At 40.5% G+C, this 23,696-nt stretch overlaps 1 protein-coding gene across 1 annotated transcript in view; it reads left to right on the top strand.

Moving 5' to 3' along the window:
* SLC12A8 (solute carrier family 12, member 8) overlaps window positions 1-21,336 on the top strand; it is a 124,985-nt gene extending 103,649 nt beyond the window's left edge. The window contains exons 10-13 of the mRNA XM_012641795.1: window positions 10,625-10,722; window positions 11,283-11,400; window positions 17,151-17,211; window positions 21,036-21,336. Coding sequence (XP_012497249.1) covers window positions 10,625-10,722; window positions 11,283-11,400; window positions 17,151-17,211; window positions 21,036-21,198 — 440 coding nt within the window. The 3' untranslated portion in view covers window positions 21,199-21,336. The remainder of the gene's footprint in view (window positions 1-10,624; window positions 10,723-11,282; window positions 11,401-17,150; window positions 17,212-21,035) is intronic.
* Window positions 21,337-23,696: the final 2,360 nt, after the last annotated feature.

Genomic DNA, 23,696 nt, shown 5'->3' with positions numbered 1-23,696 from the left:
CACAGCCAGCTCCAGTCAGCCTCAGCCACAGCAGGCATTTTTCATGTTTTTTCCTGTTATTGTTATTGTTCTTGTTTATTCACCGAATTTATGCTTTTTCTTTGATAATTCCCTACCACCTCCACAGCCTCCATCCCCACTCCATTATCTCTGTTTCTCTGTCTTGTATTATATCTTCTTAAATGGTTCCCTAATTTTCTTTTCTTTTCTCTCTCCTATTGTTCATTTATTTGGTGGGGTTTTGTTGTTGTTGTTATTGTTCCTTGCTGATATATTTCGTGGGTTTTATCTCCCAACTCTTCTAATGATTTTTTTTAAATGTTGGTTGTTGTATCAGTCGTGATTAGGTTTGATTGTGAATAACAAAATTATAAAATAATAGTGGCTTAGTCCAGCTCATACAAAAGGAGCCAGGGTGGGCAGCCCAGGGCTGCTGTGGCAACTCCATGGGCCTAAGTGCCCCCATACTCCTGTCATTTTCTCTACCGTCCTTAGCGTATTGTTCCCTGATCCAAGATGCGGCTGCAGGAGCCTGGCCATCACGTTCATATTCCAGGCAGCAGAAAAAAAGAAAGGGAAGAAAGGCAAAAGGGTGAACCTCCAAGCTGAGTCATTTGGGGAAATCTTTCCCAAAGCCCCGTTCCGTATTTTTCCTATTTCATTGCCTAGAATTTAGTCACACAATTACAGCTACAAGGGAGGCTGGGAAACATTTTTTTTTAAGCTGGTCATGTTGCTACTTCACATAAAATTATGGTTGGGTTTTTTTCTTTTAAGGAAGAAGACGAGTTAGGGTATCAACTATCAGTCTATGCCACAATTATCCAAATTTCCAAGAGCTCCTGGTTGTAATCTGATGTGTCCTTGTCTTTTTTTTCTTTCTTAATTTGAACATCATTCATTCTTGTTTTATGGGTAAGATGACTTGTTTTATCTCTCTGATAATGTTAACAGTATTTATCCTCCCCCTCGAAAGTCTTTTTCTGCGCCTTTCATTGTTCCTGTTTTCTTCAGAATCGTTTTTCTCCCTTTTTTCTTGGAGGCTTTTACTGAAATATCTGTTGATCTTTTTATTTCTTTTCATACTTCAAAGTGAAGTACTAAAAAGCTGTTTGGAAGACCTGTGCACGTGGGCAGGGCTTGTTGATGGCGCCTCACTGTAGGATGATTAGGGTAAGCTAGCCTTTTCCCTGGAGGTCCCCCAGATACGAGTATCTACAGGTTCTTCTTTGGGGCTCTTCAATTCCTTTAATCCCTTGCACAGATGGCCGCTTGCATTCTGGAAGCAGGGTGAGATAAGAGAGTTGGGGGGTCCCACTGCCTAAGGTATAGATGTTCATTTAATTCCCTGGCTTTGAGTTCCAGCTCCCCCCCTCACCTTTGCTGTGCCTGGTGAGCCAAGTCTAGGCATTCTCGGTTTGGTTTCTTCAGAGGAAAGCCCCCTTGTGGAGGGGATTGGGCAAAAGAAAGGGTTGTTACTTGGCTGCATGGGGACAGGAAAGGATCTTGGTATACAACAAATACAGACTTGCCACCAGCTCCCTGTACCTTACCACTGCATGGCACATGGTGCTTCCTGGGCCTCCGCTTCCCTGGGTCTTCCAGGATGAATTGGGCTGCTCCTTGTTGGCCCCTCTCGGTGGGTCCCACAGTTCATCCTTCTCTGCTCTCCCCAATCTGTCACCACCGTCACCTTCCCATCTTCTAAGACATGTTTTATTTTTCCTCTCTCATTCTCTGTGTTCATGGCTTTATGCCTGTTTGATTCCTTTTCTGTCTTCTTAGTGGGTCTTCAGGGTCCTGTGGTCAGCCTGCAATGTTTAATCAATGACGGGCTACTACCCAGTTGCCCAGTTTTGGAAATGCCATAGCTGTTGTTGAGCATCCTCTCTCTCTCTCCTTGTTGCCTTTACCTTGGAGCAGACCCTCAGCATCTTGTACCTGGACTCTCGTTAAGTCTCTAAACTCATCAGTCTCCTGCCTACAGACTCTCCCCATCCTCTTTCTCCTTCACATTGCCCACTGAATGACCTTCCTGAAATAAAACTCTCATCATGTCTCTCTCACTTAGAAACCTTGCTAGAATCTAATCTCTTCCATCTGAAGTCCCAGATCTACGTGATATACGGGGCTCTTCACGACCCTGCCCTAACCCACCTTCCCAGCCACTTTTCTCGTGACAACCCATACACCGTACGTTCCAGCTCTGCCCAAACCGGTGCCCTAAACACATCATGTTCTTTCTCCCCTCCTGCTTTCTCATGTCCTGTTCTGCCTCTTTGAATTGCTCCCCTCCCCCCACTTCTCCATCTGGAAAACTCCAACTTACTTAAAATCCATCTGACTTTTAAGACCCGCTTTCACCCCTCCTGAGAAGGATTCCCTGATTTCCTCCACTGTGCAATCAGAACATTGGATTTGTACTAGTAATATAAACTGTTATCCCATGTTTATATCACGTTTGTTTACACATCTGTCTTCAAGCCTATTTGTCTCTCTTAAGGAAAATAAATATGTTTCATTCCTTTGCCACTAGACTGTGAGCTTCCTTGGGTCACAAACCATGCCTTTTCACCTTGGTGTTTATCAGACACTCCCCCACGGTACACAGGATGTAGCAAACTCTTGGTAAAGCCTAATTAAATTGATGAGCAACTGAACACATAATGGCTAAAAAACTGAAACACTGATCAGTAAAGTAGAATAGAAAGAGTTAAACTATTATAAGAACCTAATATTTGACAAACCAGATGCTATAAAATAGTAAGAATCAAATCACAATTGAATAAATATTCTTGAGAGTAAATGAATTTAAAAAATTAACTTGGGGCTATATTTTATACCTTATGTACACACGAATTCCTTATTCATAACAGCTGTGCAAGAGAGATATTTCTGACTGTTGTAGACATCATCAAAGTCAAAAAGGATCTGATTAAATAGAAATAAAAAACATTTGCACAACACAGTGTCACAGAAGGAAACAATTATTCTGACAAACACAACTGATAAAAGCATACCTTCCAAAGCATATTATTTTTAAAAACAGAAAGGTCAAAATCCAGATTTTACTAAAAAGAGGTCAAAAGAGATGGTTATTCAGTTTGCATTTGAAAAATCAATGCCCAGATTCATTCATGTCCATTCCGCAAATAAGCTTTTATTGTTAAGTGTCAAATATTGTTAGTAGCTAAAAAAGCCAGCATTTATTGAGCCTGTCCTATGTGCTTGGCACTTAATATGGATTGTTTAGTGAAGCCTAGAGTTAGGCATTGTTATTGTCTTTTTACAGATGATGAAACTGAGGCATAGAGAACTTGAACGCTTGTTCAGGATGTGTGACAGTCAGAATTTGAACCCAGGTCTGACTTTAGAACCCGTGCTCTTAGCTGCTATGCAAAGTGCATGCTGCTTGCTGTGAGTGTCTATTTTGAATTAGGCAATGGTATTGGTTAATGAACACAAATTACACCACCTTTAAGATATCATTGCATATCTGTTAAGCTGTCAGAATTTATATAAAAAATAGTAGATCTGTGATATCTAATAGTAGATATATGTGCACATTGCTGGAGGCAACTCAGTTGATTAATTCCTCCTGGACCTGTTGATTAAGGTTTTTCATCAGATTTGGGAAGTTTTTGGCCATTATTTCTTCAAATAATTTTCCGCCCTTTCTTTTTCTCCTGTCCCTCTGGGACTCCCATTACACATTTGTTGTTGCACTTGACATTGTCCCACATGTCTCTGAGGCTCTCTTCCTTTGTCTTCTACCATTTCCCCTCTGCTCTTCACTTTGGATAATTTATATCTTCAAGTTCACTGATTCCTTCTTCTGCCCTCTCAGATCTGCTGTTGAGCCCATCTAGTAAATTTTTAATTTCTGTTATTGTGCCTTTTAATTGTAGCATTTTCATTTTTTATAGTTTATATTTCTCTGTTGATAATTCCCTATTTTTAAAGTCATTGCCATCCTATTTTCCTTAGGTCATTGAGATTATATTTTTCTTTAAGTCTTTGAACGTGTTTATAATAGCTGCTTCGAAGTCTTTGTCTACTAAATCCAACATGTGGGCCTATTTAATCAGTTTCTTCTGATAGATTTTTTTTTTTCTCTGAGCATGGGTCATAGTTTCCTATTCTTTGCATGTCTTATAATTTTTGGTTGATAGCTGGGCAATGCTACATAATCTATCATAGTAACTCTTGATTTTGATGTATATTTCTGAGTTTTTATTTGTTTTCTTCAGTAAAATTGCCTGGATCTGAACTGTGGAATCTGTCTTCCCTGTGGTATGTGGCTGCTGAGGTCTTTAGTCAGTTGTTTATTCTTATTTTTATTTTTTTGGCCTGGCTTCCCAGGAGGTTGCCCCACGTCTGCACAGCACATACGGCTTCTGCTCTCTGCCAGTGGATCTGTGCAAAGATCCTGGGACGCACAATCAAAGTTGCAGCCAGTTTGTTCTCCAGTCTCCCCTGCCTTTTACTTTTTGCCAGGCTCTCTCAGGTCTCTCCAGGTGTGAGCATAGTTTTCCAGTCATCTAGGGAAATGTGGGGAGGTTATCTAGTCCTATGTCTCTCTCATTTTCAAGATCTCCTCCATTAACTTCCTGCTGGTCTACTACTCGCTCTACCTGGGTCTGCACCCTCAGTCTAGCAAAGCTGAGAATTTTCCATGTTCATTTTTCTACTGTGCTCACCAAATTTAGTTCAAATCAAGTTTACCCAGCCCCTACCCAGCAGCAAAACTGCCGGTTTCTGACTGGCTCCGTGCTGGCGAGGACTGGGACAGGGCTGGGAGCAGCCCAGGCTAGAAGGCCATGACTCTTGCGGTCTCAGCTCTAGCAGTTTTTGAAAAATAAATGCTTCTCAATGTGTTGTCTCCATTTGGTAAATTTCTGGAGCCCTGAAGTGGCTGTTTTTGACCAGTTTGTCTAGTTTTATGCGTATTTCTTTGTGAAGAAGATGCACTGACCTATTCGTATTGCCATAGCTGGAAATCCCTCTGGTTCATTCCTTCTGGAGAATGACTTTTCGAGATGTAACAAGAATTATAAAACTGTTTAATTGCCATGATTTAGTAAATGTATTTGGGAGAATTGTATATTAAAAATAAAAAGCCCAAAACCAAATGACAAACCAAAAAATGTATACCAGATTATCATAGCTGCATTGTTTGTGCTAATGACAAATTAGAAATAACTGAAATGCCCAGTATTTGGAAAGTGGTTAAGCAAATTGTAGTATCAACATGATAAAATACCACATGGATTTTAAACATGATTCTTTGTGGACTATAGCAATACACATTCCCAGTTTATACATCCGAATTAGAATTATGTGTTTATTTATTCTGACAAAGACATGAAATAGATTTTCAGAGAGGGTTTAATGTTTATTTTAAGTAATTTCTGTAAAATTACCTCAATTCATGATTTAAAAAATTAACACAATTGGTTTTTCCCCTTCATGCATAAAGTGTTTATATCTGCATGAGTTTGGTGAACATAGAACTTGTTAGACACATCACTAAATTTTAAAAGTCAATTTACTATTATGCATTATGTTTGTTATATTTGATATTTTTTAACATGCATGATGCATGATTTTGTTTGTTTTACGACCAGAGGCTTGAGAGAGTTGCCTTCCTGATTATTACTGCCTAGTATTTCAAGCATAAGAAACTGTCGTCTTCCCATCCCCCACAAGTTTGTAAGAATTGCTTGTTCCAGCAAAATCCTAGAGAAGAGAAAAAATTCCTTTAGTCATTTTGGAAAGGTTTTGAAACCACAGCTATTTGGAATTATGAATAATTGTCTGCCTGTGTTGTACCTCTTCTAAGTCACTGAGCATCCTTGCACGAATTCCCCCTCGCATTGCCGACGTGTGAAACTGCACTGTGCTTGCCTGGTGAACAACCCCTTTCTACCACTTCTCCTCAAGTTCCTCAGAAAACACACACTCACACACATACACACACACACACATACACACACTCACACACACAATTCCTTTTAGGTTCAAGATAATCGAGGTTGTAGAAGATCAAATGTTGTGAAAGGGTGAGCTTAACACTTGGCAAATCTCAGAGAGGCAAAAATATAAGTTCTTAACCAATAGTGTTCTTTCTTAATGGCCGACTGTATTTTAGTAAGCCTGCGATTTAAAAAAGGTCATACATTGGGCACGTTACAATTATGCAATTTAATTAATGGCAATCATAACAGAATTCCTACTTTAAAAAAAGCAATAGAGCCATCCATTCAAATCAATCATAAATCTTGGCAGACTTTATTTTAATCCACAGTTAATAAGGAGATTTTTATCAAGAACTTCCTGTACATAAACTTCTAAATGCCTATAGTTGATATTTGAAATATAAAAGATGGTCCCTCCAGGTGTAGATGTATAAAAAAGACAAGTGTAATAGTTGGAAGCACATTATGAATGAAAATTGATGTTGAGAGGACAAAGACTTCTCAGGGGATAGGATGATTTATTTATTCATTCAACCGCACATATAGAGCCTCTCCTACATTCCAGACACTATTCTAAGTGCTGGGGGAACATGCTGAGTAGACATAGAAGGTCTTTGCTGTCATAGAGCTTACATCCTAGTAGGGGAAGATACACAATAAACAAGCATATATATACTGTAATGTCGATAGTGATTAGTGATTATGAAGAATAATAAAGTGGGGTAATGGGATTGAAAGAGACCAGGGTGGGGAAGGTGCACTATTTCAGATCATATCTGAAAAGAACTTTCTGGGAAGAGAATATTTCAGTGCAGAACTGAATTGCATGAAGCAGTGAGCCATGCAGAGAGGTGATGAGTTCCAGATAAAGGAAATGACATGTATGAAGGTGCAGATAGGAATTAGATGGGCAGGTTCCGAGAAGAGCAGAGGTCTGGTGGCGACTGGAGAGTAGTGAGCTTGGGGAGAATGGTTGGAGAGGAATCCAGTGGGGAAAGGCAGGCAGTGCTGTGTAGGGCCATGCAGGCCACTGTGTGTGTGACAGAAGGCCACGAAGCTTCTAGCTAGTGCTGTGGTGTGATCAGATTCAGACTTTAAGAACATCACTGGCTTTGAGAGGAATGTCTTATACAGAGGTAGAGAGGGAACCAAAGCCAGTTTGGGGGTGTATTAATTAGGATAGGCTAAACTGCTGTAGCAACCAAAGGTGCAGTGGCTCAAACACAGTAGAAATTTATTTCTCACTTGCATTAACAGTCTAGGAAGGGGGCTCTGAATCAGTGGGAACTCTCTGCATTCCATGCATTGACTCAGGGCTTCTTCCATTTGTGCGACTTAACCATCCCCTAGGACCTTGTCATGTGCAAAGAAAGTTGAAACTGAGTTACCAGATGTCAGGCAGAGGAAGGAGAAGGTGCACGAAGAGGCATCCATTCTCTTAAAGACGTTGGCCCAGAGTGACACTCACCACTTCTGTTCACATTCTGTAGTAAGAACTTAGCCACATGGCCACACCCACCTGCAAGAAATCCCGGGAAATGTACCATAGCTGTGGTTGGTACCGCAGGAGCCCACTGCAGAAAGTGGATGAAATGTGGAAGGGGCTTGGCCGAGGATGGGAGCCAGGGAGATGGTGAGGGGTGATCATACTGAGAATATATTTCCATAGTAGAATCAACAGGACTCATTGATGGGATAGATGCAGGTGTGAGAGAAAGAGAGGAGTCAGGATTCGCTTACATGTTTGCATAAATGGTGGTGTCACTTACTCAGATGAAGAAGACTTGGGGGTATAGATTTCTGTTTTAATTATGTTAAGTTTGAGGTGCTTATTAGCCAACTCAGGGGAGATATTGAGAAGACAGAAAGATACTCAAAACTTAAGTTCAAGAGAGAGGTCAAGGATGATGTAAACTTGGAGTCATTGGTATGTCATCAGTATTTAAAGCCATGGACTAGATGAGATCTCTTAGGAGTGGGCACGTATGGAAAAAAGAAGAGAGCTGAGGACCGGATGTTGGGATACTCCGAATTTTCAGGTTGGAAGGAGGAGGTGAGCCAGCACCTCCTGGAGAGGAGGCTGAGAAAGAGTGGGCAGTGAGATAGGAGAGAAACCAAGGAAGTGAAGCTCCTTAATAAAGAAAGTATTTCAAGAAGGAGAAAGTGACCGTGTGTGTCAGATGCTGTCTGAAAAGTCAAGTGGGATGAGGACTGGGAGTTGACCATTGAATTTGAAAAGATTCAAATGATTGGCAACTTCAGTAAGAATAGTTTTAGTCGAATGGTGTCTACAATCTTAAGAGTGGGTTGAGGAAATAACAGGACATAGAGATTGCACAGCAATTCTTTTGAGGAAGTTTGCTATAAGGGAGACAAAGAAATAGGGCAATAACTGGGGGGTGACCTGGAGTCATTTAGGTGGAAGAAATTATAGTGTATTTGTGTTTGATGGAAATGATTCAGTAGGGGACAGAAAATTGATGGTGTGAGAGCAAAGTCCTTGAACAGGCCAGAGGGGATGGGATCCAGGGCACAAGGGCAGGGATGGGCCTTAGGTAGGAGCAAGGCTGCTCACCCACTATAACGGGAGGGAAGGCAGAACAGAGTGTACAGATGCAAGTGAGTCGGCAGATTTGGTGATGAGAGGCTACAAAGTTCTCTTTGGAGAGGAGAGCTTGTAAATGTGTTATATCAGACAGTAGGAGAATTAGTTGCCTGAGTATGAGACTGCTGAGGAATGCTGAAATGTGGAAGCAGATGTATATGCAAGGGAATGCTGATAATCTTGGACCTTGGGACCTAAGCTAGGTAAGAGAGCAGTGAAGACAGGAGGCAGGTGATGGAAAGCAAAAACATGGTAGGGCAACTTGTCTAAGGGTCCTTCTGTAGACCTATGAATAGTTGTAGTGAGGAACTGCAGAGCACATGAGCTAAAAAAATTTTTTTTAAAGGAGGTTATGGGATAAGAGTAGATTGCTTAAAATTATGATTTAGAAAGTGTAAGTTAATTGGTAATGACAAACCTCAAGTGTGGCTAAGAAAGTTGATAGTTGAAGTGAACAAAAGATTGTTGGAGTGAGGATTTCAAGGAATTGCAAAAGCAGGACATTGAATGAGTTGTTTATGTAGAAGTCACTGTGAAGTCACCAGAACGATGGTGGGTGGTGATAGAAAGATGGTGAGCCATGGGCTGAAATCTTTAACAAGAGAGGGGGTGACCATGAAGTTGGTAAAGGAGTTTAATGATTAAGGAGAGGGCATGAAATAGTCTGATGGCCTGCACTTCAGAGGGGCCAGGTCATGAAGCCACAGTGACCAGAGAGGATGGAAGGCTTGGACCAGGAATACTCAGTGAGTCTCCCTGTTTGCCAAGCCTCACGCTCCAGATGGATGTGGACCCTGTCCTCATAAAGCACATTATCCAGTGGGTGTAGAAACACATAAATAAATATACAACTACAAATAATGGTGAGTGCTATGAAGGAAAAGAAACAGGTCATGAGGGAATAAATTTAGATTTTGTCGTGGACCTGATTTTTATGAGGAAGTGCTATCTGAGCTGAGACCTGAGCAGTGAGTAGGAGCTAGACAAGCAGAGGGCTAGTGGATCCGTGAGAAGTGGGTCCCAGCTACCTTCCAGGGGCCAAGAAAATCTCAGAAGTGGCTGAGATGGGGAAGGAAACTGGCGTATGAGACAGGGTCTGGACACGTAGTGAAGAGGGAGGGGCTGGCGCAGTCAAGGCAGTTTGGCTGAAGCGGAAATTTGGTATTGGAGAATAGAGAAAGCGCCAGTTAGGGAGCTGTCAACCATGTCTCCTGAGCAACAAACGATGAAGGCTGAGAATACCTGAAGGTTTAATGTTGAAATGAAGTAAAAACATACAGCAAAGTTAATCCAACATATCATTTGTTTCAAACACTATTGTTGTGTTCATGGTAATTAGACCATATCGTTAAACAATCTAGATGCGTTTTCATGGCTAAATTGAGCATTTCTGGAACGAGCTGTAAACCAGGAAGGCAGAGCTGAGAAGCTTGGATGTGCCTGAAATCCGTGGAGGACAAGGCGGAACCACACATTTGTTTATTGTCTGAGCCCTTTCCCCTCGGCCACCATAACTGCCAGAGGAAGGAATCAGAGGAGCTATTCTCCCTCCCTCTCTCTCGCCTTCATCAGTTATGGTCTACCCGTGAGACTGGGCTAACCTGAGCAACCTTCATGGCCAGAAGGTAGCAAAGACCATCCCACAGTAGAAAGAAACCAGCGTGGCCCGACAGTCCTAGTGGTCATACCTGGAAGCCAAGAATACCTGATGTCCAATTTCCCACTCTACCCCCTTACATCTAAAAACGAGGGGAGATCTGAAGTCCCCGTTCCCCAGACGAAAGACCTGGACAGATGTGCAGTGGGTTTTAGAGGAGCTTTCCTCTCCTCTCTGCCCCTCCCTTGCCTTCTTTCTCAGATCCTTGGCTGGTGGGAGGCCTTAAACACTTCTTCTTCCTTATCCAACAGCAAGTACTAGCAGTTGTCCTTCAGGTTAAGCTACAAAATTGGGGAAGAGGAGCTCATAAGTATTTGCTTATCAAAACAAAAGAGGGTTTAGTAGCAAATTGATAGCCAAGGATTTGGCTAATTTATTTTTTAGATTTCTTCCTGAAGTCCAGGGTCCAGGAACAAGATATCCAGAGGAGACCAACTTCTTTCTACAGCCACATGTGTAACCCCTGGGTCTCCCTGTTGGGGGTGAGTAACTTCATCTTGTTCTTGATTGTCCTTGGGACATAATTCATGTGGAGATGTATGATGTTGGGGGGGTGGGGAGGGAAGGAAAGAGGGAGAGCTTAATTAGAAGCAATATGATTTAATTACCTGTTGTATTAGAATTTAGATGAGACTACATATGGCAAGATTGTATTTATTTAATGAACCACTTATTTTAACCAATGACTTATTTTTTAAATAATTAATAGTCTCTGATAACCTCTGTGTTACTAAATTTCTAGGCCTACCAAATTAGCATAATTTCATCCTATTTGTTTCTTGTAGGGAGGAATGGGACAAGGAACTAGGATAGAATATCTATTTGTTGATAGCTTTGATTAAAGGGTTAGTTTTGGAGGGTGTCTTCCCAATTATCTGCTAAGTGAGGTTCTTTAAATTATGAGTGAATGTCAATTATTCAGACTTTTACAGTCATTAGAAATTGATGAGAGGGACTACTGTTTCTTAAGGCCCTAGTAGGTGGCTTGCCTACCATGTGGAAAACCATTAGGTGACTTGCCTTTCCTACTCTGTTTCTACAGGCTCTTGGGTCCCTTCTCATCATGTTTGTGATCCAGTGGGTCTATACCCTGGTTAACATGGGTGTTGCTGCCATTGTGTATTTCTACATTGGCCGGACCAGTCCAGGGCTTCACCTTGGTAAGCAGCAGAGCCATTTTGCCACCACTTCCCTCATTCTCTTTAGCATTCATTGGAAAAAATTTTCGAACACCTATTAAATGCCAACACAGACTCAGATATGAATCCCATTTTCAAGTAGTTTATAGTCTGGAAGGAGAACTATGACATATACATAAATGATTATAATGAAAAATAATGGCAACTTATTATAAGGTTTATAAGATATGTGGAAGTAAAATGGATAATAGCACAAGAGCTAGCTTGAAGGAATGAAATGCAAGTATACTGTTATAAGTTTCTTGTACTATATATTAAGTACTGTAATATCACCTCAACATAGATTGTGGTAAGTTTAGGATGTAGACTGTAAACCCTAAAGCAACCACTAAAATAACACAACAAAGAATTATAGCTAAGCCAGTAAAGGAGATGAAGTTGAATGAAAAAGTACTCAAATCAAAATAAAGTAGATAAAGAAGAAAAAGATATTAAAGGACATATGGGACAAATAAAAAACAAATAGCAAGATGGCTTATATATATGGCATATATAGGGTTTATATATATAAACCTAATCATATCAATAATCATACTAAATATAGATGGTCTAAACAATTAAATGTCAAAGATTGTCAGATTGAATAAAAAAGCACAATCCAATTATATGCTGCCTACAAGAAACCTCTTTTAACTATAAAGACACAAACAGGTTAAAAGTAAAAGGATGGAAAAAGATATACCAGGCTAATATTAATCAAAAGAAAGCTAGAGTGGCTATGTTAACATCAGACAAAGTGATTTTAGAGAAAATGTTACAAGGATAAAGATGGTCATTTTATAAAAATAAAGGGAAAAATTAATCAGGAGGACATAATGAGGCTTAACAGTTAGACACTTAAAAACAGAACATTGAATTACATAAAGCAAAACCTGATAGACTACAAGAAGAAATAGAAAATTCATAATCACAGTCAGAAATTTCAACACCTCTCTCCCGATAATTGGTAAAACAAGTAGGCATAAAATCAGCAAGGCTATAGAAGACTTGAATAATGCTATCAACAAACCTGACCTGACCTTTATAGAACAGTGCACCCAACAAGAGCAGAATATACACTCTTTTCAAGAATACATGAAACATTTACCAAAATAGACCATATTCTAGGACATAATGTTTCAATAAATTAAAAGATATTCAAGTCAATTTAAGAACAAAGTATGTTCTCTCACCAAAAAGGGAAGTAATTAGAAATAAATAACAGAAAAATATCAGAAAATACCCAACTTTTTAGAAACTAAAGAACACAAAATAATATTAAAAAAACCTATAGAAACTAAATAAACCATGGTTCAAAAAAGAAAGCAGAAATGAAATTACAAAGCATTTTGAAGTGAATAAAAATGAAAATACAACATATCAAAATTGTAGGATGTAGCTAACTTAGTATATAAAGGAAATTTATAGCATCAAATGCTTATATTGGAAAAGAAGAAGCCAGGCATGGCAGTGAGTTATCATAGTGCCACTGCATGCCAGCCTGGGCAACAGAGCAAGAGAAAGACCCTGTCTCAAAAAAAAAAATAGAAAAAAGAAAAATAAAGAGGTTACAGTGATGACACCACTGCACCCTAGTCACCCTCAAAAAAAAAAAAAAAAAGAAAGAAAGAAAGAAAAGGAAAAGAAAGAAAGAAGAGAGTTCTCAAATCAGTGACCCCAGCTTCCAACTTAAGAAACTAGAAAAAGAAGTACAAATTAAATCTAAAATAAGAAAAAAAAAGAAACCATAAAGGTCAGCATAGAAATCAATAAAAATATAGAACAGAAAAAAATAGAGAATACCAATGCAACAAAAAACTGGTTACATGAGAAGATCAATAAAATTGATAAACCTCTAGCCAAACTGATCAGAATAAAAGGAGGCACAAATTACCAATACCAGGAATGAGTGAGATGACATCATTAGAGATTCTACAGATATTAAAAGTAAAATAAAGGAATATTAGAAATAGCTTTATGTCAATAAATTTGACAACTTAGATTAATTGGACAAATTCCATGAAATGTACAGACGACCAAAGCTCACTCAAGAAGAAATAGATACAGGGCTATTCAGGTAATCTATTAAGAAATTAACTTGGTCATTAGAAACCTTCTTACAAAGAAAACTTTAGGCCTAAACCCTTTGAAAAACTACATACTGACATATCTCATAAATGTAGATGCACAAAGTCTTAACAGAATTTTAACAAATTGAATTTAACAATATATGAAAAGAATAATACATCATGACCAAGTGGGCTTATCTCAGCAATGCAAAGTTACTTTAACATTTGAAATTAATCAATGTAATTCACCATATTTACAGATGAGAAAAGGAAAACTACAAAACATTTCCAAGAAGAAAATAAAGACTAAATTAAAGAAATAAATGAAGAAATATACTGTGTTCATGAATTGGAAGACTCAAAATTCTTAAAAATGTCAATTGTCTCCAAATTGTTATATAGATTCAACACAATCCCAGTCAAAATCTCAATTACCTTTTTTGTAGAAATTGTCAAGCAGATTCTAAAATATTTATATGGAAATGCAAAGGACCGAGAATAGCCCAACTAACTTTGTAAAAGAAGAACAAATTTGGAAGACTTACACTTTCTGATTTCAAAATTGATTATAAAGCTCAAGGCATCAAGACAGTATGATGTCTTGTCTAACAAGCTAGATAAGTAAGTCAATGGACAGTAGAGAGTTCAGAATTTGACCCATACATGTATGGTTAATTGATTTTCAAAAAAGATACAAAGGCAATTTAGTGGGAAGAGTGTTTACAACAAATGACACTGGAACAATTGAACATCCATATGCAAAAGATGAACTTCAACTCATATATCATACCATGTAAAAATAACTTAAAATGGATATTAGAACTAAATGTAAAATCTAAAACTATAAAATATCTAAAAGAAAATATAAGAGAATACTTTTGTGACTGTGAGTTAGGCAAAGATTACTTAGCTGCAACACCAGAAGCAGGAAAAAAATTGGTAAATTGGACTTCATCAACATTAAGGACTTCTGATCTTCAAAAAACACTGATACTGTAATGCAAAGACAAGTCAGAGACCATGAAAACATATTAGCAGATCATTCATCTGATAAAGGACTTGTATTCAGAATACATAAAAACTCTCAAAATCCAATAAGAAAAGAAAAAACAAACAAAAAAAATAGGCAAAAGTTTAAAATAAACTTCACCAAAGAGGATACATGAATGGCAAATATGCACATGAAAAGATGCTCAACATCATTAGTCATTAGGGAAATTAAACCACAATATGATACTACTACACACCTATTAGGATGACTAAAATTAAAAATACTAACCATACCAAGTATTGGCAAGGACGTAGAGCGACTAGAACTACATATACTGCTCGTGGGAATGTAAAATGATACAACTACTTTGTAAAATGGTTTGGAAATTTATTAAAGAGTTAAATGTATACCTGCTATATGACCCAGCCATTGCACTCCTAGGTATTTGCCCAAGAGAACTGAAAGCATATTGCCGTACAAAAACATGTACATAAATAATTGTAGCATAATAATTGTAGTAGCCAAAAACTGGACACGACCCAAATGTCCATCGACAGGTGACTATAAATAAATTGTGGTATATCCATGCAATGGAATACACTTGGTAATAAAAAAGAATGAACTATTGATACATGGGTGAATCTCAAAATAATTATACTGAGTGAAAGAAACCAGATAAAAAGGATGCATAGTATATTATTTTGTAAAATATATATATAGTTATTGAAAATGTAAACTAATCTATAGGGACAGCAGATCAGTGGATGCTTTTGGATGGGGTGGGCTGGGGATACATGGGAGGGCAGTCTTATGAAGTGGCTTGGGGAAACTTTTGGAGGTGATAGATATGTTCATTGTCTTGCTTATATGATGGTTTCACAGTGAATATGTATATATGTCAACACAGACCAAATTGTACACTTTAAATACAGATGCTCCTCAAATTACGGTGGTGTTATGTACCAATAAACCCATATTAAGTCAAAAATATCCCAAGTTGAAAATGTATTTAGGCCAGGCATAGTGGCTCACGCTTGTATTCTCAGCACTTTGGGAGGTGGTGTATTCTTAGCACTTTGGGAAGATGACGTGAGAGGATCACTTGAGGCTAGGAGATCAAGACCAGCCTAGGCAACATAGTAAGACCCTGTCTCTAGAAAAAATTTAAAAATTAGCCAGGCATATTGGTACACACCTGTAGTCCCAGCTACTCAGAAGGCTGAGGCAGAAGAGGATCATTTGAGCCCAGGTGTTGGAGGCTGCAGTGAGCTATGATGACACCACTGCACTACAGCCTGGACAAGAGAGTGACAAAAGGCCTGAAATGCCAGAGCATCAGGATTACAGAAAATAAGAAAATATAGTCAATACACAGTTTATTGTACATCAATTGTTCCTCAATAATAAAGCTTTTTAAAAAATATATTACAAAAACCTTTTCAGCAAAATTTTCTGATGCCCCAATTTAAAACAAATCAATTAGTTTTAACTTCTGACTAAATCAGATGGACCATAACAACTTAGGCAAACTAAAAAAAAAGTTCTTCAGAATTAGAATAGTCTCATGTATATTTCTGAAAGGAATGCACTCAAAACACTTCAAGCTACACGTCCATTAAAAATAATGATTAGAGATACAGCAATGCTTATAAGGGATCTTTATATCAGCTAATTTCATGGATAGAATATATATTAATTAATGTAGTGATTATTTCAGTGATTGCTTCTGAATTTCTTTTGAAAAGTTTGATCTTAAAAAATTTAAATATTTACCAGAAATCTATTCACAGGAAAGTATGAAATCAAATTTCAGGCCAATGTCCATCTAAAATTTGGTTGATTTAGAATCTAAATGATCACACTTAAGTAAGGTCAGTTAATAAAATGGTTATGTTTATTTTCTTCCTTCTGACAATCTCAAAATATATTAGGAATCTTTTCTTGGCAATTGCAGGTATTAAAGCAGATCTAAAATTTATCCTCCCTTGAACCATAAGAACCCTAAATGATATTGAGTAAAACACACATTATCAGCTGCATGTTGTTGACCTTAGGGATGGGTTTCTAAAAAAAGATTGATAAACCCTATTCGAGTCAGTGTCTGACATCAAGATTATTTGGCTAATATCAACAACAATCTCACTTCAAAATTCAGCTCTAACATTTCTGCATGTTGATCTATTTGATTCACTTCACACCTGTCGAAACTTCCTAAGTGCCAGATCCTGTGAAGTATTTGAGGATTACAAGGATGAAAAAAACATGTTCCCTATTCTCAAAGAGTGTATGGTCTAGTAGGGGATTTTATAGCATGTATTCAACACATATCAGTGTGAATCTAAGAAAAAACATCATCAGACATTTTTTAACTCCCAAGGCTGAAGTTAGCAAGTTCTCTGCATTTTTCTTCATAGCACTTTATCTAGTTTCTTTTGGGGGATTTTGGAGTTTAGAAATAAATTTTTGAAAAGTACCACATGGGTGCAAAGTCCATTGTAGGATGCTGTCATGGAGTATTACAATGAATGTTGTTTGGTTAGACTGAAAAAGGAAAAAAAATTTGTGCTAATTCTGTGTGTGTGTTGGGGGTATGAGTTCACCCTATTAAATCTGGAATTATAGACGCATGTGTAGAGCCTTCATAAATATGTATGTGTATGTCTTCTCTGCAGGATCAGCCTCCAACTTCAGCTTTTTCCGGTGGATGAGGTCTCTTCTGATCCCCTCCTGCAGGTCTGTCCCAGTCTGGGGCCAGTACCAGGACGGATGAGCGTCCAGGGTCCTGGGAGGTGCTAAGAGTGCCCCATTCCCGGCTGGGCTTGGTCCTGGTGTGGTGTGGGCACCAGACAACGGGGACCCTCCAGGAGACTCCGATGTTGCCACTCCCCGCCCTCCACCACACCCGGCCCCCAGCTTCAGCTCAGCAGATGCTTCCTCTGACTCATGTCCTCGTCCCTTCTTATCCTCACTGGTCGTGAGCAGAGGGTTTATTTAAGATCTGATTGCTGGGGCGATAAGTCAAGAGAGTAGCTACTCTCAGTGAGTTTACAGTCTAAGCCCCATTGGCAGCACTACGCAATCACGCACAATTAAAGCCCACAGGAAAGAAATGTAAAGCCAGGACACACGTTCTTCCATCTCGAGTCAGAGGTGTTTAACAGTTGACGGGACTGTGCAGAGGCCAAGTAAGAAATAAAGCAGAGATCTCTGGGCTTCCGTGTCCAGATTCCCAGGGCGCGGGGGCAAACCTTCCTGGGGGGCAGGAGGAGGCCTCACGGAGAAGGCGACATCTCCCGGTGCCACAGTCCCTTTCCTTCTCCCCCAGTCCTGCAGTGCCGATGCTTCCTCACCTTGGAAGGCCTCGGGATTTGGGGGAATGGCTCCCACCCACTATCCGTTTCAAAATCAATGCGGCGCCAATGCTGCAGGCTGGGAAAATCCAGGCAGAACCCAACCCAGTGTTTATTTGGTTTCGTTTTGTTGGTTTGTGTTTGAAACTCTACGTGTCAGGTTCGCACTTGCCTGTATTTCCACCTCCCAGGCCCAGACACTGCTAGTGGATCAGGGGACCCTTTCCCGTTGATCCCAGATGTCAGTTCAGAATCCTTTCTTTTCCCTTCATTTTTTTTATTGTGGTAAAATACACAGAACATAAGATTTATCATCTTAACTATTTCTGAATGTAGAGTTCAGTGGCATTGAGTACATTCGCATTGTTATGCAACCGTCACTGCCATCCATCTCCAGAACCTTTCCATTTTCCCAAACTGAAGCTCTGTACCCATTAAACAACAATTCCCGTTCCCCAGAATCCTTTTTAAGACAGCTCTTCACAAGCACTGCCAGCGCTACAGGAAATAGGACTGCGGGGCTAGAGCTTGGGATGAAGAGAAGGAGCAAGAACTGTAGAAGCCAATGGGAGAGACAGCCTGGCAGGGGGTGCGGGGAGAACTCCGCAGCTGCCTGGGCTGGCTGGGCCCCGTGTCCTGTGTGGAGCTGCAGCAGGGTGGGTGACCTCTCTGCCTCTGATCAGTCCGAAGCACAAGGTTTGGCGATCCTGGTCACGACACACCTTCATTGACCTCCTTTCCCCTACAACCTAGCCCTGAGGGCAAGTGGAGTTTAAGTGGAGACAGATTCTGTGTAGAAGCAGCCTACAGATTCTGCAGCTGCAAGTGGTGTGTGGGTGCTAATATTTGGCCTTGCCCGGTTTGCAGGGATATTTTTAGTCATTTCTGGTTTTAAAGCCTAAAAATGGCCATGGAAGGTGACCACGCCTTATGCTGCACTCTGAATCCCTGGGATTTCTCCTCAAAGGTCACGGCAATGCTATGTGGGAAGGAGAATGTATTAGGAGGAGATTATTCTTAGAAAAGGACAGTACTTTGGTTGGAATAGAACCTAGTCCATGCCATTCGTAACACAAGTCGCGGGTTCTGTGGGCTGTGAAATGGGGTGACAAAGGCCTCAGCTAAATCAACATCGAACTTGCTGGTCGTCGTGGCTGCTGGGAGGTATTTGGGGATGGTTACTCAGGAGGGTGAAAGGATTTAGAAATGGTGATTTATTTAAAAATAGAGGATTTTCAAATAAATCACTATTGTGATTAATAATCACAATAAGTATGATTATTATTAATCACATTTATTGATTAATAATCATTATTAATCAATGTGTATTTTCTACTTTGTCATTTTGAGCTCCCTCACCCCTCCACCAACTATAGCCCCAAATACCCTTCAAAACTAAAGACGATGACCAATGTAGAGTGTGTTTGGGCAGAAGAATCTGGCTAGGTTACTTTCCCTGATACACCTATGGTCCCCAGTAACCGTGTGAAGTTAAGCCTGACCTTGAGAAGGCTTTCTTTCCTGAAGCCCTAGCAACTGTGCAGATGAGGATTCTTAAGCCATTCTAGACTAGACAGTGAAGTACATTATGTCCCCAAACTCAGAAGGATGTAATTATTTCACCTAAAAAAAAAAGAAAGAAAGAAAAAAAGAAAAATTAGCAAAAACAAAATGAGATATAATACATTGGCAAAAATACTTATATGTTGACTGGTATGGTATTTTTGTCACTTTCTAACCTTACTTTTTGGACATTCAACCTTTATAGAAGGTAATTCAGTTCTCAGAAACCCTCAAGCCATATAATTTATTAATAGATACGTTCTCAACAAATGGCTGTAAAGCCTTGGTCATGTCATCCAAACTCATAGAGCAGGAAAGACATTTTGCCAGAGTCAGTTGAAGCTTTCTGCTAAGTTCCACAAATTTAGAACATAGAATTCTACCTTTCAAAAATTCTTAAATATATTCCTGATTTAAACAATTGAACCTTACTACTAGTAAAGTAGATGAATCTTTCAGAGTAAAATTTTTAAGAGGAAATCCATGCCTAAGTCGTGACTGAGGACCTAACGTAGACTGAAGGAGGAGGAAGAACTGTGGGAAGATAAGAATATAGAGGCAAAAGGAGGCAGAGAGGCTTCCCGAGGCCACTAAGCTGATTAGGGACAGAGTGGTGCCCCAAGACTGTCTTCTGTGGCTGCCCTGACTGCCACTCTGAGCTTTCCTCACTCCATTCCTCCTTCAGCACTTTCCCACGTACCCTAGCATTTCGTCACCACTTTATTCCAACTCCAGCTGTGTGCAGAGCCTGCAGTGACAATGGGATCTCGATCGGACTTGCTCTTTGTCTTGAGGCCACCTTGGTGTGAAAAGCCTTCGCAGTTTCCCTCTTAGCTGCTTGCCATGTAAACCTTCGCTCTGGAAATCATTCCTCATTCAACTGTCTTTCCAATGAATCAAAAAGAACGTTTCTCTTTTCACTCTTCTCAATTTTGCCATCTTTTCATTCCGTTATTTCATTTGACAAAAAAGCAAGGAAGGCCAGGCGTGGTGGCTCACGCCTGTAATCCTAGCACTCTGGGAGGCTGAGGCGGGAGGATCGCTTGAGCTCAGGAGTTCAAGACCAGCCTGAGCAAGAGCGAGACCCCGTCTCTACTAAAAAAAAAAAAGAAAAAAGAAAAAAAGAATAATTAGCTGGGTGTTGTGGCACACGCCTGTTGTCCCAGCTGCTCAGGAGGCTGAGGCAGGAGGATCACTTGAGCCCGGGAGTTTGAGGTTACAGTGAGCTACTATGATGACAGTGCACTCTACCTAGGGCAACAGAGCCAGACTCTTCTCAAAAAAAAAAAAAAAAAAGAAAAGAAAAGGAAAAGCTAGTCCTAACATGACACAGTTTAGAAGGCAAAATCTCTCTTTGTGGGTTACCTCCCGTCAGGTAGGTAGTTTTATACTTTTCTACTTAAGAAGGGTAGATAGCACTCTCCTTATTTTATTTGATACTTAGTATTTCTCATACTTTGAGCTCATAAACTTTTGTACATATAGCCTTCAACGATTGTTTTAAACATCTAAATACGTGTTGAATAATTAGGACAACTGAACGTTTTTACAAATAATTTCTCTATCCTGAGTAGACTCGTCTCCCCTCTTCAGTCTCCACTTGTTCTTCTCCTCTCACCGTCCTCTGTGTCTCTGTCACTGAAGGAGCTTGCGGTCCCCCCAGGAGCAGATAATTTTGGCACCGTCCCTGGCCAGGGTTGACATGGCGATGACGCAGCTCACCCAGGAGAACGCAGACTTCGCCACTCGGGACCGCTACCACCACTCCTCCCTCGTGAGTCGGGAGCAGCTGATGCCTCGGTACTAGACGCAGCGCTGGGACCTGCCTCTTTGGGTGCTGTCCTGTGCACAGTGGACCCAAGTCCCGCAACCTTTGTGGAGCTGCTCCTACTCAGTGAGAAACTCAAGGCCCGTCCTCCCACTGCTGTTCTGGACAATGGAAACCCGCATTGTGGTCTGGAGCACCACGGCCCACCCAGGGTGACATTAGGAGTGACAGTGGCTCTGCAATACCACACCCAGTCTGAAGAGCTCCACGTGGGACACCAGGACCACCTGTCAGGTGTGGAGAACCAGAACCAGATTGCTTGTTCTCAGGGCCACAATAAACGCTTATTTTATATTTTATTGTATTATTTATTTTTGAATAAATAATACACTCACGTGGTTCAAAATCCCAAAGTATAATCACATAGAGAGTGAAAAGTTTCCTCCCTTCCTTGTTCCCCGTCTGCTCAGTTCCTGTCCCCTGGCCCAGAGGTGACCACTGTTCTCACGCAGACTTCCTGCATTTCTTTGTGAATATACAAGCAAATAGGGATGTGGATTCTTATCTCTCTCTTTTTACACACAAAAGGTAGTATGTTTTACATATGTTTGCACCTTGCTTTTTCCCCTTAACAATCCATCTTGGAAACATTTCCATATCCATACATATGCAGTTTCCTCATTTTTTTTCACTGTATATATGTGCTATAACTTATTTCACCAGTTCCACAATGATGGGCATTTGGATTGTTTCCAATCTTTTGCTATTACAATCAGTTCTGCAGTGAATAATCTTGCACATACATACAAGCGTAAAGTATATTCATAGGAGAAATTCCCAAAATTTTGTATTTAACTGCAACTAGATTGTGTAAATAGTAATATTAATCAGGTCTTGGCCCGGGTTCCCTGGGCAGCAGAAGTTTACGAGCTACCGCCGTATTGGACAGTGCATCGAGGGAGGCAGGAGGGGGAGAGGAGGAGTGAAGCAGGAGGGAGGGTTAGCAACCACTGAGTATCACGTGCAACTAGATGCTTGGTGTCCAGGGAAAGGACTCTTCTGAGAGCCTATAGGAACATCAGACGTAGGAAGGGATCAGAATTTATCTACTGGTTTCTGTTTCCCATAATCAAAGGTTAGCTTCAAGTGGGCATTAACCACCCCTACAACTGTGATTTGCACACGCACGAGTGCCTAGCAGTTCTGCAGCACGCAGAAACTGGCAGGAGCCCATCCAGACCTGGTCGTTGCAGGGGCGGCTGAGGCAGAACAAGTGGCCTCAGCCCCAGAGACAGGTGGGGCAGAGAGGATCTGATGTTGCACATTAAGAGGTGTTATATATAGCCGGCATGTTGACAAAGGTCGGTAGCAAGTACAGGTTGTCAGAAAGACAAAACATGCATGTCACTGGATCATTCTTACTTATCTAAAGGATGCCCCCAAATGTCAGCACGGTTGGTATACATGACAGTGAGACTAGCAACATTTTCTAAGATAGAGAGGCAGATTCCTGGCCTAAAAGTTTTACCAAGGAGTCCACAGTTGTAGGTGATAATGTCTGAACGAGTGAGGATTGTGTCAGACCACCTGGGACCACGAATGTCTCCCCTTAGGCCAAGTTGTCTAAAGATTGATCCATCCGACGATCCAACTCCACCTACCCACTCACCAATCACTGATCCATCCACCTACCCACCCACTGATCTACCTATCTACCCATCCATCCATCCATCATCCATCTACCCATGGCTGGAGACACTATACTCATAACTTTGTAGATAGGTGCCTGAAACCGCCTTATCTGAGTCAGTATACCTCACCAATCTCAGAGCTTTGTAATATAAAAATATTATCACAGACCATTCAGGTATAAACAGACTCCTAAGGTACCACCCTCAAACTTTCAGAATGAGAACAGCCCAATCCCAGAGCATTCTTAAACTCAGGGCTAGGAAACACCACCCTGTTGCCCACAGAATGAGGAGGGAAGTCTGAAGAATGATAAAAATCTATCCTCAAAATTTCATAGGGCTTTATTTAAAAAAATAAGTTTGCATGATTTAGGCCCAGGGAAAATCCAGCTTAAGATCTGCTCCTTCCCTGATAATTGCGTTATTGTTTCTGCTCTCCTTGCTCTGCGGGAGCTGGGGTTCCCCCTCTGAGATCAGGCCAGCAGGGGCAGAAGCTGAGGAACCCACCAAGTGCGCAGAGCTCCAGAGCTCCAGCTGTACTTGGAGCTGCTGGAGTGGGTTGTGGGGGGCAGAGTGGAGCCAGGAACAAAATGAATGGCACACACGGTCCTGATGTATTGCTTTTCTACTGCTGCTATAACAAACTACCACAAATTCAGTGGCTTAAAACAACGCACATTATTTTCTTATACTTCTAGAGGTCAGAAATCTGAAATGGGTCTCACTGGGCTAAAGGCAAGGCATGGACGGGGCTGCGTCCTTCTGGAGGCTCTAGTGGGCATCTGTTTCTCACTTGTTCCTGCTTCTGGAAGGGCCCACATTCCTTGGTCAGGCAAAGCCTGCAGT

The sequence above is a fragment of the Propithecus coquereli genome, unplaced genomic scaffold, assembly GCF_000956105.1.
Source record: "Propithecus coquereli isolate 6110/MARCELLA unplaced genomic scaffold, Pcoq_1.0 Scaffold10, whole genome shotgun sequence".
Lineage (NCBI taxonomy): Eukaryota > Metazoa > Chordata > Mammalia > Primates > Indriidae > Propithecus > Propithecus coquereli.
The sequence above is the reverse complement of the archived record's forward strand: the minus strand, read 5'-3'. Positions and strand labels throughout refer to the sequence as shown.